The 15995-nt window shown below is 33.6% G+C and overlaps 1 protein-coding gene and 1 long non-coding RNA gene across 2 annotated transcripts in view; both read right to left on the bottom strand.

Annotated features, from left to right (window-relative positions):
* The window catches only part of LOC125677403 (uncharacterized), a 42545-nt gene extending 37694 nt beyond the window's left edge, over window positions 1–4851 (bottom strand). The window contains exon 1 of the mRNA XM_056159301.1: window positions 4346–4851. Within this exon, the coding sequence (XP_056015276.1) occupies window positions 4346–4844 (499 nt within the window). The 5' untranslated portion in view covers window positions 4845–4851. The remainder of the gene's footprint in view (window positions 1–4345) is intronic.
* Window positions 4852–11292: 6441 nt separating this feature from the next.
* LOC130052964 (uncharacterized) lies at window positions 11293–15578 on the bottom strand. Its single transcript, XR_008801372.1, has 2 exons — window positions 11877–15578; window positions 11293–11581 (listed from the first exon to the last, which is right to left on the bottom strand). It is a non-coding gene; the product is annotated as an uncharacterized LOC130052964 (long non-coding RNA).
* Between the last annotated feature and the right edge of the window lie 417 nt (window positions 15579–15995).

Here is a 15995-nt window from a genome sequence, read left to right as displayed (position 1 = left end):
CCATGAGGTATGCTGAAATCGGTGTTTATAGTTTCCCAACAGTAGCAGGTTACTAACTAGTGCAAATATTTCCTTTTCTTTCGATTATGGAGAGAAAACGTGTCCAACATTACTCAGAGTTTGTTTTTAACAAATAATCTGAATGATATTGCTCCAGGAAATATAATTACGAATAAAGATGTATTACCTTTAGGTATCTAACATCAGAAAGAAATCTCTAATCAAAATACTAAGAATTTGCTTGGATATCCCGCATAAACAGACCCCCCCCCCCCCCCCGTGATCTAGAGGTTGTGGAAGTTTCAATTAACTGAACTGCTTAGCTGAGAATCTCGTCATGGAAACATTACCCCCCCCCCCCCCCGAAAATATGTTTGATAAGTCTTGCCTGATTTTTATATTTTTATATCATCATACAAGTGCATTTTAAAAATGTACAATGTATATTATCTAATGCGATCCCTGTCTTTGAAAAAGGCTGATTTTTATTATCTCCCCTTTCTTTAAAGTGTATTGAAACATGCAATATAACGATACAGAAGTGGCCATTCATTAATCAGTCTGTAGTTATGTTGAAATCAACAAAACCAATATCCAAGTGAAATAATCGTCATTCGATGAAGATATAATTTTTGCATACAATTTTATCTTATTTCTAAAGCTTATAAATATATATACAGTCTACTCCGGATATAATGAAATTCAGGGGGCCGACCTGAATTGTTCATTATATCCAAAGTTCAATATAACTAATGCTGAACTACTGTACACACATATTGCTACTGGGGGATTTATTTAAACCTCAATATAACAGATAGTTCAATATATTAAGCGACTTCAATATAAGTGGAGTGGACTGTATTCAGATCTGTTTCCGTCGGTGGGTTTCATTTGGTGGATTAATTTTTCAAATGTGATTTCTTTAATTTGTGTGAAATTTTGTTACTTCATTTCAGTGAATTCTAATATTCCATTAGACGAAATGTTTTACAGGTAACAGGTTAAACCACAGCTAGATATAGAATATAAAGTGTCATCTCTTTATTACAACTAGAATCGTATTAACCAATAGTTAGAAGGAATGAGGGAGACATTCATTCTTAGGGATGTCTTGTTATTTCTCTGTTCTTTATGAATGATGATTAATCGCATCAGGCTGAACTAAAAAAAAAAAACGCAAACAAGAGAATAAACTTCCCCAATATACTTGAATCTCACAGCTCTCCATATCCTAAATAGTATCCACCTTTATGGACAGTAGCACTTTGCCTAAATTGAGTTACTTGTAATTCTAAACCAACGTCTTTAAATTTAGTTCCATAGATTAGCTTTTTAGCTCACCTGAGCTGAGAGCTCAAGTGAGCTTTTCTGATCACCCGTTGTCCATCATCCATCTGTCTGTAAACATTCACAATTTCGACTTCTTCTCGAGAACCACTAGACTAGTTTCAACTAAACTTGGCACAGAGCATCTTAGGGGCAAAGGCATTCAAGTTTGATCAAATGAAGGACTGTGCCCTTCTCCAAGGGGAGATAATAGCAAAATGGTAAAAATATATCAACAATTTTTAAAAATCTTTTTCTCTAGAACAACTGGGCCATTTTCAACCGAACTTGGCATAAACCATTATTGGGTGAAGGGAATTCAAGGTTTTAAAATGATGGGCCACACTACTTTCCAAGGGGAGATAATAGCAAAATAGTGAAAGTAAGTTAAGAACATTTCAAAATCTTTTCCACAACCACTGATCAATTTCAACCAAACTTGGCACAAAAGATCGTTGGGTGAAGGGGATTCAAGTTTGTTCAAATGAAGGGTCACACTCTTTTCCAAGGGGAGGTAATAGCAACATAGTTAAAATGCATTGACGACTTTTAAAAATCTTCTTGAGAACCACTGGGGCAATTTGAACCAAACTTCGTACAAAGCATCCTTTAATAACGGGGATTCAATTTTTTTTAAATGAAGGACAACGCCCTTCTCCAAGGGGATATAATAGCAAAAATAGTGCAAATACATTAAAAATCTTCTTCTTCAGAAACCGTTCATTGATCCATGTAAACCTTTAACTGTCCCGTATAAACCGTTCGTCACCCCGTATAAACCGTTCATCACCCTGTGTTCACCGTTCATCGTTCCGTGTAAACCGTTCATTGATCCGTGTAAACCGTTTATCTCTCCGTGTAAACCGTTCATTGATCCGTGTAAACCGTTCGTTGATCCGTGTAAACCGTTCATCGTTCCGTGTAAACCGCTCATCACTCTATGTAGACCGTTCATCGTTCCGTGTGATATATATGTGTGTAATTTTTTTAAATCCCAGTTTTGGAGGTTTTGGTTGGTTGAAAGTTTAGGTCAGGTGGTTTTCTTATAGTTTTTTCTAGTTTATTCAATTATTTTTAGTATAACACTTTTTTTCATTTAAGCTGAATGGTTGCATTTACTATATACTGTGATATTTCTTTTCATGGGACTTTAATTATTGCAGTGCAGGTCAGTTTATTTTAATCCCATTGATGTCAAGTATGAATGATATGAGATTATCAATTCTTTTGCATATTATACTATACATATAATTAGGAATATTATTTCTTGTATAGAGTCACCCGATGTGTTGATTGGTCGTACTGCTCTGGTACCACAGATTGGGTAAGGGAGGATATATGATTAGGAATAGCATACATGTGTGTGTATTCTGCACGTATAGCGTCATCTCATTATCTGTATGTATTTATATGGTATATTCATTTTATATTGAATTAATAGCAAAGATTGGCAATTTATATTTCATTCTTATCAAATCATGATACATGTACTTATAGCATAGGTAATTTAGTTTTTACCATTTCTACAACACGAAGATAATTTCTGTGATATTTATATAAGTGAAATTAGCTGTCTTTGTTTCATGTTACTATGTCTTATTTTATTGTGGATTGAATGTGAAGGTATGTTTCTTTCAGACTATAATTCACAGTGCCATCAATACAATATTGAAAGCAGCGATTGTGTTTTTCTGTATGGCCAGTTTGAACCCGGTAACAAACCGTTCATCGCTCATTGTAAACCGTTCACTGTACCGTGTCAACCGTTTATCGCCCCGTGTAAACCGTTCATTGTTCTGTGTAGATTGTTCATAGTTCCATGTAAACCCTCCATCATCCTGTGTAGAGTTCGTTTCGTACGGTGTAAGTGGTGTAGCAGCATATTTCAGGGTCTGCTTTGTATTCCAATATTTACAAGAAACAGTGGAAGAACATTTCCCGGGATACTATATACTTCTGATTTCATTTCATAAATTTCCGTTTTTGAGGTCGATATTTGGAATAAGACGAATTTGATTGTCTGAAATGAATGACGGGCTTTCTGGGTTGTGTGCCAATCGTCCTGAGGGACAAAGACCCTCCATTACTGTGTGATGTCTCATTTCTTACGAAGGGAAGTGTAGCATGGGTTAACTGTCGTCACAACTGAGCATTAACATAGGATTTGTATTGTTAATTTTACATTCAGTGAATTACTGTGTAGTCAGTACGCATTGAACACGGTTCTACATTGATGTTGGATGTTACTTTATACAAATCATGCAGACAATTACTCTGTAATACAAACTTAAAATATGCCCAAACTTCATACTCCTAAAGTGGAGGGAAGGGGTCCCGCTCGTCCTTCAATTCATTAGTTCATTCATTATTATATTTTTAACATTCATTAATGTTATCAAAAGAATATATTGGGGGCATAGGGGATATTACAAATTCCATAAACTATGTATTTAATTAATGCAAATTACAATAATCGAATTAACACGCCTTGGATATTTCATTATCTCAAAATATCGATAACGCAATTTATGGAAGACAAACACATTTCCGTTTCTTTTTAAATTCATTTTGAGGGTTATAGTCTTCTTAAACATAGAGTGATACTTAATGTGACTTAACTTCTTAAACTATCACAGATAATTATGCAACTCTTTAAAATATTATAGATGATGACGTAACAATGTATATCTTTATACTATTATAGATAATGACGTAACAATGTATATCTTTAAACTATTATAGATAATGACGTAACAATGTATATCTTTAAACTATTATACATAAGTCATACATAGTCATGTTTAAATATCATAGATAATGACGTATCTTTTAAAAATATCATAGATAATGACGTATATCTTTAAACTAATATATTTATATAGTCATGTAGCTCTTTAAACTATTATAGATAATGACGTATCTTTTTAAACTATTATAGATATAGTAATGTATATCTTTAAACTATCACAAACAATGACACATCTTCTTACACTACTACAGACAGTGCTCTCATACTTACATATCCAGGACGCTGCTTTCTGTAAGCCCCAGTCATCGTCCTCTATTGTTGGGTGGATGAGGATGTCCATCTGTAACCGGTACACCAGGGAGGGATAGAGACCATCAACACAATAAACATGTTTTGAATATCTATACCTAGACCAGGCCGTGCAGTAATCCCTCACTATGGTCATACACAACAAAGTTAACATGTAACTGTGATTAGAGAACTTTGAGTTTGTGCTCTTCCCGAACTCGTACATAGCATCCTCAACGTACTTTTTAGAGGTAATTTTTAGATGTCGGTCGTTATTTTGTATTAACTTAATACTCTTTAATTTGTCGATATCATGTTTTGTATCCGTTACAGACACATTTTCGGCATCAAAGAGTTTTTCCCGGATATCGTTAAGTGTTGACAACCATTGGTCACTGTCCCTCCAGCTGATTTGGTTACCGTCATAACACAACAGCGAGTACAAAATGGCTTTCTGGTTGTCTGGTAGGGATCCAATCATATCTGTATGAAAGGAGAAAAAGCTAAATCTGATAATGCATCACAATACATAAACTGAAGTCACTGTTGGTCAGTCTTCAAATCCAATCTGATTAAAACCAGATCCTGAGATCCGCTCACTTAGATCGCTACATTAGTGTAGCGATCTAAGTGAGCGGATCTCAGGATCTGGTTTTAATCAGATTGCCTTCCAAATCAAACACGTTAAGGGATCGCGTTTGAATGTGTCTAGCTATTTGAAGACTAATACAAAGCACAACACGATAATCTGTAATGAATAATCATGTTGTTACATGTACATCACATGCATCATGTAAGCCTGACAGGAATTTATGAATGTCATGTTCACTACCGATACTGTAGATCACGATATATTTCTAATATAAAATAGTAGGTACGTAAACGATTACCTTAGATCATATTAACTTCAGGTGTTGAGCTATTGGTATAACACCTTGAGAATTGTTGGGAAATATTTTTTCCATTACATTATTACACATTCCGTATTGATGGAATCGACAAAGATACTAGTATGACGATGTGCACACCCTGCAGAGGTAAAAATGCAACTTATCTCGGGCGTAGAATTGGAATGTTTATATGTTTAAAATACCTTTATTACATGTTGACTATATGCTGCTAACTTCAAACAATAATCATGGTGAACATCCATTTGTTTTGTATATATGTTCAATATATGATAACCATATGATACTAAACAGGTGTTTAACATACATTATTGTTTCAATAAAGGAGATGGCACATTAAGGCCCATGAATTATACATGTAGCTATCCAATACTAACATATCCTTGTATATTTGACTCACCTTTTAAACGTAAAACTTATATGGTACCAATTCTAATGCACCAGATGCGCATTTCTACGAAAGCCCAGAAGGCTCATTCGAGATTCGAAATTCAAATTACGAGATTCGAAATTCAGAATACGAGATTCGAATTTCGAAATTCAAAATCCAAATTAACCAATCAAAATGTAGGTCACAATAGATTAAAGGGTAGAGAGTACATGCATAAACTTAAAATATGACAAAAAGCTTATTCTTCTAATATGTTTACCAAACAACGAAACATTTCTTTTAAAACTATAAATGTTATGATGTATGCTTAGCATGCAGACAGGCCCGTAGCTCTGGGTGTTTGGGTCAAGTACTTATCTATTATATATAAACAATAGAGGAAATTTGAACCATGAATAAATATTTATCTCCGATATATCTTCTTTTTACAATTTTTTAGGGCCCAGGAAGCTAAACTACACGTGTCATTACGACAGAAAAATAATCTATCCACGTTTTAAAAATTATCTTATCCCACAGCTTCATATTATGGGCAATATTTTGACATTATAAATCATGTCATTATATGCAAATAGGCCTGTAGAAAGTCAGGTTCATAGAAAGCGGGGAGGGGGGGGGGTGGAACCAGGTCGAATACACCTCAAAGAGTACACTTTAATTGAAATGAAATCGAAAGTTATATGAATAAAATTAACTTATGACACCCCGTAGCAACGTATTCTGATTTTAGATTAATCTATAGGTTTACCTGCATACCATTTTTTTCTGCCTGAAATTAGGCCTATTTTACATGAAGATAACTGTACATGTCTGTGTCAACAATGACACAGGCGCATGGGTTCAGCCCCCGCCACCATCACCCGAATAGCGTACTTGAGTTGATTTAATTAATTTTGTTCAAAATTTCTCTGATGCATGTCACAATGTCTTGCCTACCCCAAAAGGCCAAAAATAGCTCAAAAGAAGCATTTTTATTAAAAAATTTAAATTCATAAAAAGGGCTTATTTTGATTTACTTTGGACTTTTTGGGTATGCAAGACATGGTTGATATTCATTAAAGAGATGTTCAACAAACATACTTATAACTCATGTGGCTTATTCGACGCAAGGGGGGGGGGGGGGGGTACCCAAGCACTGTGAACTACATGTATGAAGGAAACATTACAATGTAATTACCGGTATTGATTATCGAGTGTTTAACCAGACACGTAGCCAACCGGCAATTTCAAAAAGGGGGAATGGGAGGGGAAAACTAACTGTGAACAAACCGCCCATTTTAGTGTTTGACCAAATATCCACAGGCACCTGAAGTCGACACTACTACCAACATCCATCCCCCCCACTTTCTGATTTTTTTTTTTTTATAAAATTATTATTATTTTGCGGCGATAATTTCTCTAAGATATGTGGATCCCTTGTCTATCAGATCTCAATTTCGATTTATATAATCGTTTCACGCTTTTCGTAAGCTTTAGCCTAGACTTCTAATGGTGTAACAAAATGAAATTGTATTCTATTATACCAATACAAGGCCAATCTCTAAAGCTTACAAAAAGCGTGAAACGATTATATATAAATCGAAATAGGGATGGGATCGACAAAGAATCCACACATTTTGGAGAATTTATCGCCGCAGAAAAATAAATCAGAAGGGGGGGGGGGGTGTTGGTAGTAGTGTCCATACTTCAGATGCCTGTACAAATATCTTCCTCACCCGTTCATTTTTTTATGCGCTGTGTGTAAATGATAGCACAGGCACCTGAAGTATGGATTATTACTACCCCCCCTTTCATAATTTTTTTGGGGGTGGCAATAATTTCCAGTGGCGGATTTAGACGGGGCGCAGTCGACCCCCCCCCCCCTAAAAATTTCAAATTCAAGGTAAATTGCGGTATCTTGTTTCGGAAAATGTACTAAACGATAAAAGAAGTCATAGTTTCTTCCACTCCCGAAAAAATAAATGACAAAATCCTTTGATTTCTTGAATTACTTTATTGGGAGAACTTAATTTTTTCCAAAAACCCCTTAAAATTTGGGTCATCTTATTAATTTCACCTTATTAAATGATAGTAAATAGTACAAATGACTTAATAGGAGAAATATTTCAAGCCCCATAAAATCTGTAAAATCCAGGAGCTTCCGGGTGCTTCACCCCCTGGACCCCCACCAGGGTTCCGCCCAGGACCCACTGCCTCATAAAGTGGCGATTCCCCCGTAACCACCATTCCTGGATCCGCCCCTGATTTCTCTGAAATGTGTGAATTCCCAGTCTATCTCATCCCTTTTTCGATTCATGTAATCGTTTCACGCTTTTTGTAGGCTTTAGAGATTGGCCTTCTACTGGTATAATAAAATAAAAAAAGCGTGAAACGATTGCATGAATCGAAAAAAATATGAAAAGGGGGGGGGTAGTAATATCTATACTTCAGGTGCCTGTGAATGATAGAGGAAATTCGAACCATGAATAATTATTTTTCTCCCATCCATGTTGTCTCTTTTTATATTTGTTTCATGTTTCACAGGAAGCTTACTTAACTACGTCGTCATTAGTCATTACCACAGAACACTAATTTATCCACGTTTTAAAAAAAATAGCTTGTCCCATTGATTCATATTTATACATTTATATTCTATGTTCAAGTATATGTATTACATGTATTATATTACAGACAAAATTACCAGTCCCTGTGGTACGTAGGCTGATATAATATGAATCAGTGCATAGGATCATTTTTAAAACGTGTATAGATTAGTATACTACCGTTATCATGCACGTAGTTCAGCTTCCTGGAGTCTAAACATGTTTTTTTAAAAAGACACAACATAGATCCGAGATAAATATATATTCATTGTTCGAATTTCCTCCATTGTTTATATACATTGTATAGATAACTGAAAAAAAATCAAACTAGAATCAATTGTTGGAGGGGTTTCATCGGTTAATAGGCTTCATATACGATTTCACTTTAAGGTATATCACGATGTCTATTCGTCATTATTTGACCTGGTTATCACATACAGTGCAGAATTAATATGCAGGAGTTGGAACAAGTTTTCTGTCTGCCTCATTACCGCTTTCTTCGGGCCTGTTTGCATCCTAAGCATACATCAAAACATTTATAGTTTTAGAAGAAATATTTCGCTGTTTGGTAAACATATTAGAAGAATAAGCTCTCTGTCATATTTATGTTTACATGTATATGCATGTACTCTCTATTCTAACCTTTAATTTATTGTGACCTACATTTTTATTGGTTAATTTGGATTTTGAATTTCGAATCTCGTATTTTGAATTTCGAATCTCGTATTTTGAATTTCGAATCTCGAATGAGCCTTCTGGGCTTTCGTACATTTCGACAAATAATGTCTCTTCAGTGATAGTCAACCGAAAGTTTTGAAATCCGAAATAACAATAAACTTGTAAGGGCTATTTTATGGAAAAGCAGAGTGCCAAAAAAAAGTTACACAACATCATTCAGTAAATCAAAATGTTTATTAATAAGTATCAGTTTTAATATTTAGCATATTCGAAGTTCAGAGGAATATGACACAATTAATAAGACTTCCCAATTTACCATTTATTTTCTGGGCATAAATAAACAAATTTTATGAATTTATTTCTTAAGGATGTGCTCTCGTGGTAATTTTACCGGGAGTGAGTCTCGATATTTTTTAAAGTCGTAAATATGGGAGTGCGTGTGTTGTTAAGAAAATACAGATTCCACTTTAGATTTAGTATCCCCAATTCTTTAAAATTTCAAATTTCGAACACCTGTATCAGCTGCAACTTGATATAAAATGGAGCATGTGTCCCAGGGTTTACAAAGTAAACTTTATACAAGAGGCCTATAGGCCACCTCGCTCACCTGAGTCACCTTGGTCTATCAATGCTCAACTGTTGTGATTTAAATGAGATTATTTCATCAATCTCTATTCCCTTGAGAAATTTTGATTCCATATTGTGGCCACAACCTAGCCCCAAAGGATCACAACATAATTAAAAATTAATACAAATAGCATAGGCATGCCCGAACAACGATATGACTGACATTGTCTTGCTGTTCTGGATAAAACCAAGGTAATTGATCAAGGTATGATATAAAGATCTTGCCATAAGAAATTTATATGCAGACTGTGAAAGTTCCATCTTAAGGATATGCGGGGCGATCATCACTGATCGGATCACGCGCTCATCCTTTTCTGTAACCGGTAAGAAGACTCGCTTCATTTGCGGTTACGGAAATAGCCGAGTACTTACTATAAACAGTGCGACATTTAACTCTGGACACGACAAAAGTCCGGAGTTTCGCCAACCCTTTTATTAAGGATACAAATAAACCCTTTACAAAAAAAGATGGGATTTTATGTCCACAAGACATGCACCAACATTTACACTTGTAACTATTGTAGTTTTTAAGATATTTCACCTGAAATCAAAAAATCCCATGGGATTTTGGAGGGATTTTTAATCCCACTTGGGGGATTTTCACTCCTACCAAAAATCCCATGGGAGAAAAAATATAATTTCTCCCATAGGATTTTAACTCCCATATTTAAATTCAAAATGGGATACAATGTCCCATAGGAGGAAATGTCCCATAATGAACATGAAATGGCAGTGAATATCCTATTTGAGCATGAATGGGAATAAATATCCCAAATAAAACACAGGATGGGGACTTTTATCCCATGAATATAGTAATAAAGCAGAAAATTGTATCTTAAAGAGTGTTGTTTGTCATGATTCTTAAGAATGTACTTGCAAGCTAAGGAATGACATTAACTTTATATCTAGTAATTACATTCCTAAATTATGTAGACCTATACATGTGTTAATGGATAAATGTCTAAACAACATGAGAAATTAAATTATATTAGAGCTCTGCATTACTAAACTCTTTCCCATGCAATTTCAATTGTATACATATAACCCTATCACAAAAATATTAGAATAAAATTGAACGGTATTAAATTATGCAGTTAGAACACTAACTTATTTACATGCAGCTGTTCACATTCTCTATTTACAACCCTTTACAGGTCGTCAGGTGTGAATATTCACAGGAACCGGTATTTTTGTCTGTAATAATAATAGTTGGCCCTATGGTACCATCCCCAATGAAAAAAATAACCCAAAAGGAATGGCACCATTTCTTACTCAAAACTTCGCTTCAAAATAATTCGAAAATTCTGCTTTTATCGTCCCCACCCCAATTGTCATTCTGATTCAGTAATCCCAGTGCTTTTATTAGGGGTGTGTGGTATATACCCCTACTCTTATCATTATGTACAGGCTAAATTACCGGTTCCTCTGATATGTTGTGGAATTTTGGAATAGCCTAGCTTACAGACTCTACAATTTGTTTACAATATCCTGGTGTCACCGGTTTTCGATAGTGCAGTACTATTTTTACATATTTAATATATTCAGCAATTATTTCTCACCTGAATTTTATCTGTTCTAATCAATAAACTCTATCTAATGCATATATGCTGTTTTTTTGTTTAAAACTATCAAAATTCAGGTAGCATTTCAACTTTCGTTGGATCCGTCATAATCAAATTTGTTTTGACTGACGTCACCTATTTTCGATAGTAAGTATGGTGCGCTGTTAGTGTTAAAACAACATTAAATAGAATGATTTTTTAATTCTTATTTTTTCGACCAAATTGATTACATTAAATAATGAACAAATAAAGCAACTTCAAACAATTTTAAATAGTGGTGGAGGTCCTGAAGACACACACCCAATGTTATTATGCCCATTTATCATATTTTAAAGTTGTCTAGGGGACTTGGAAACATTTGGCAGTAACAATTCAGCATGGACACTCATTCCATATTTTACCGACTGGAAAGCATTGCCCAAGGCCTCTGGATCATCATTCTTATAATTTCCTCTCTGGATGGAAAATATCTGCAAAGAAATAAACAAGAAATCAATAAAAACAAATTTTAAAATAGAGAATTTTTTAAAAAACGTATGGTATTATGACTATAATGCGTTTCCATACTGTTCTCTTGAACCGATAGTTCACCCAAAGAGAGGCTTATCTAGTTTTAGAACACAGCATCGAGTTTATTATCAGACGACAGCATAAGTGAATAGGACGCTGTTTTCGACGGAAAATAATCAGATTTTCATTGTGGTTTTTTTGGCATTGGGAAAAATGGCGTTTTCAGAATAGATGCATACAGAATTGTAGTCTTACCTCTTTGAAAAGCGTAATTCTCGATCTTTTTGGCTATCTGACACTTCTTGTTACTGACGCTGATTTTGGGAAAAAACATTCCGAAAAATGACATTACAATTATCGAATGATCGTTAAAAATAATAACCTATCGAAATTAGGATACTATCGAAAATAGGTAACGGCACAATATATTAAAATTAGTGTTAATTAAGTGCTTACGGTGAAATCTGCTACTGCTAGATGATGCTAAGTTGTTTCGTGAACCGAATCAGACATCTCCAACAAGATTCTCGAAGATTTAACAACACAAGAATCATTTTACAAAATGCATGCTTCGGTCCATCATTCTCCCTCTGACAATCACATTCATTCTGAAGTCAAAGTACTTTCTCCTATACCTGAAGCGTCAAAAAGACTTTGACAGGTAAATACGAATAAACGGTTAACAGACATCTCGACCCTAAGAAAGTTCAGTCCTGGATGTTCTAGTCCAAAAAGAAGTATGATCCAATCTTATGCATTCATTTATTAAATTTCCGGTTGAGCAACACCCAAATCCTCTAGAGACATTGTTTACAGTTATATGACATTACCTAAATGTGTGACACAATATTAATCCACCCCTGCTCAAAGGGGCATAAGCACCGAGCATAGACCTAAATGTTGCAGCCCTTCACTGGCAATGGTGACGTCTCCATACAAGTGAAAAATTCTCAAACAGGACGTTTACGTTTTTTTTTTTTTTTTTTTTTAAATTTTGTTCTCATTTTTTTAAATGTTAAACATGAAAAGTATAACTGAATCTGTATTCACAGCCAAAATTTTAACCTTCTGGATGCAGGAATAAAAGCAATATTTTAGCCTTCATTCTATGTTATGTAAACAAAGACTGGAGTCTTTTTATGTTTACATTTAAGGTGGCTCACTACACCGGGAAATAGTTTCTCAAATCAGTACAAATAGATTTAATATTTTAAAAAAGATCTGATGATATACAATAAGTGTGTATGCCAAAAACAGCAAAAAATGCAAATTTGGATAAAAACATGATTTTCAAAAATATTATTTCAACACATGAACAAAAGACTGGTGGATTTGAGCTCAAGATCTGTAGTTCACCAGCCCAATGCTCTCTCTCTCTCTCTCTCTCTCTCTCTCTCTCTCTCTCTTGCCCAATGCTTTATTAATTAACCACTTAGCTATGGTGTTATAGACGAATAAATCGATCAATACAAATACTTTCCCAAAACATTTAAATCGCCATCTTGTAACATAGTGTCATAAAGCTTTAGTGTAGTGAGTACCTTAACAAACCAGTGAAATGTTTAATTTTGTAATTGAATTTTCAAAGCATCTTTACTTTTGCACATGCAATTTTACAAAGATTATTCAATAAAGGGTAAAAAAAAAAAACAACACTTAAAATACATGTTTTTGATCCACTGTAGATTTTAGGAAAATATTAGATTCCTGGGTCAGAGAAATCTAGACATCATTAAATGATAATAAAGTATAGTATAAAAAAAAAAAAAAAAAAAAAATTCAAGACTCTGCAATAGGTTTGCAACTAGGAGAAATGGTCACAAGCTATTTTACACCCGCATCTCTCTTGGATCGAACCACTATAACTTTTAGGATAACAATAAATCCTCTCCCAACAATGTGCACATCTGCAAATGGCAATGAAGCATTGTACAAAGTTTCAAGTTTATCAGATAATCCATACAGGAGGAGAAGCATTTTAATGCACAATTTAAGACTTTGTGACAGACAGACTTACAGATATGGACAGAAAATACAAAAACCATATAATTATATGAAATTATTTTGCATGTAAAAAGTACATGAAGTGCACAATTATGATTTAAATGTAATTATCATTTTTATTAGGAATTTAGATGTCTCTTCTTTTTGCAAACAATTACACATCTATATATGAAGATGACATATATAGTGAGCATATAAAACACTCCTACCAAAAATGTAAACAAATATGTGCAATGCAAGTTTGAAAAATATGTATGTCTTAAAAAGTGATTGACTAGATATCAGGAAGCAAGCAAGCTCACTCCATGTTACTGTGCTACAACTAACTGAAATTCACTACATTATCCAAAATCCACCCAAAAAGAACCAAAACCTACCAACACTAAATACCAATATATATCCATGTGAGGTCAAGGTTTCAGGAGTGAAACAATGTGTTTTTTAAACTTTAAAATCATTATGTTTTACTTTTGTAGGATATTCATAATGTTGAAATTGATTTAAAGCAATCAATTTTCAATTGGAGATACAAGGTACATGTATGCACATAAATGTACCACCCTGAATCTCATATCATACCTTATTATAGCTGGCAAAATTATGAAATGAAATTTAATGTCACCACAGAATTTATAATTTCCGTTTCTTTCTCTCAATTCACATGGAGACCTCCTTTTTTAGAGTCTTATTTTCTTTTACTTGAATGTTCTAAATTGAAATCTATGGAATAATAATCTTGGAAGAAAAATCTACATGAAAATATTTTCTACTTTGAGAAACAAAATGACAAACATAACTGTTTTAAATGTAAGTAAGAAATAGAAAAATAATTCAATTTAATGCACTTACATATGTAATTGAAAGAAAATTCCTTTGAGTACATGATTTTAGAATGAAAATAAGATTGATTAATATTCAATAAAGTATTTCAATTTCTTCAAAACTTCAATCTTCAGATGATTTTCCATCCATTGACACCCCAAATGTATGATCACACACATTTAGCAGGAACATATGTTCCTCAAATCTCCTTCACATAACACTTGACTACTTTTGAAATGCAATTTAAGTCTTTTTAGAAATTAACAAAGATGAGTGTACAGATTCATACCCTAGCTGTTGATGATTGCTAAAACTGATCACTACTCAAAACTCTGAAACAAATCTTTATGGATTTTTTTGTATTTCACACACACACGCACACATACACGTACATGCATACACACATCAAAAATATCAACAAGACACTGACCTTAACTAAATACCTGAGTTATTTAGTTAAAAGTATTACTAACCTCAATATGAATGAAATCTATATAATACAGTAACTTTTCTTGCTCTAGGCATGCATTTATATGCTAAATTCTAATATTCAGTAGAAGTATAATACATGTATAAGGTGTAATTCATTCCCCCAAAAGCGTCTATACTGATGAAACATTTTACAATTATAAACTTGATATACACTTTTAACACTATTTGGATCTGACTTTGAATCAGAACCCTGGAGTTGCAAGTGTCACAATTTTTGTACATCTTTCTGTTTTTCTTGACAATGCATCCATCATTTATAATATTCTAGTGTCAACAAAATTAAAGAAGGATTCTTTTAAATCATAAAGACATGTAATTACTATGACCATTTTTGGTTCCATCTATTTTAAAGCTAGTATCAAAAACCAACCAACTTTTAGCCATTAGTGTTTTATTTTGATAATTTAATTTACAGATACATGTATAAGTTAATTGTCATAATGTCATTTAATTCTATTTTATTGTTGCATTCCTCTTCTTGCCCTTGTAAAGCACAATCTCATTAAAATAAGATCTTTGATCCGCTCCGTTATTGTTATAAATAAGATCTTTGATCCTCTCCATAACAATAACGGAGCGGATCAAAGATCTTATTGAAACGACATAACAATAACGGAGCGGATCAAAGATCTTATTTTAATCAGATTGTGTAAAGCACCTTAGAGTAATAAACTGTTTTATATAAGGATGCATGTATATAAATTTTATTATTATTATCACTGATAGAGGTCATGAAATTTACAATTACCTGTTCCTTCTTTACCTAAAAGTATCAATAGCATTAAGGAAGATGTTATCTAAATTTAAATGTTTTACACATAAACACTATATATCAAGTTTGGTTCCTCCTGGAGTCAGAATTTCTACCCTAGGAATCATGATATTTTCAAGCTTGATGTTTTGTTTACTGTCACAACAGAAGCTGACCACTAGCAATAGGTCACATGAGAGAATCAATTGACCTAAAAATCTATTAATTAACATGATTGAAATGTTTTAATCTTTATATCCATGATAAGATATTCTTTATATATTTTATATTGAATTCAATTGGTA

Source organism: Ostrea edulis, chromosome 3 (assembly GCF_947568905.1).
Source record: "Ostrea edulis chromosome 3, xbOstEdul1.1, whole genome shotgun sequence".
Classification (NCBI taxonomy): Eukaryota; Metazoa; Mollusca; class Bivalvia; order Ostreida; family Ostreidae; genus Ostrea; species Ostrea edulis.
Note: the sequence above shows the minus strand (reverse complement) of the source record. Positions and strands in the feature narration are given on the sequence as shown.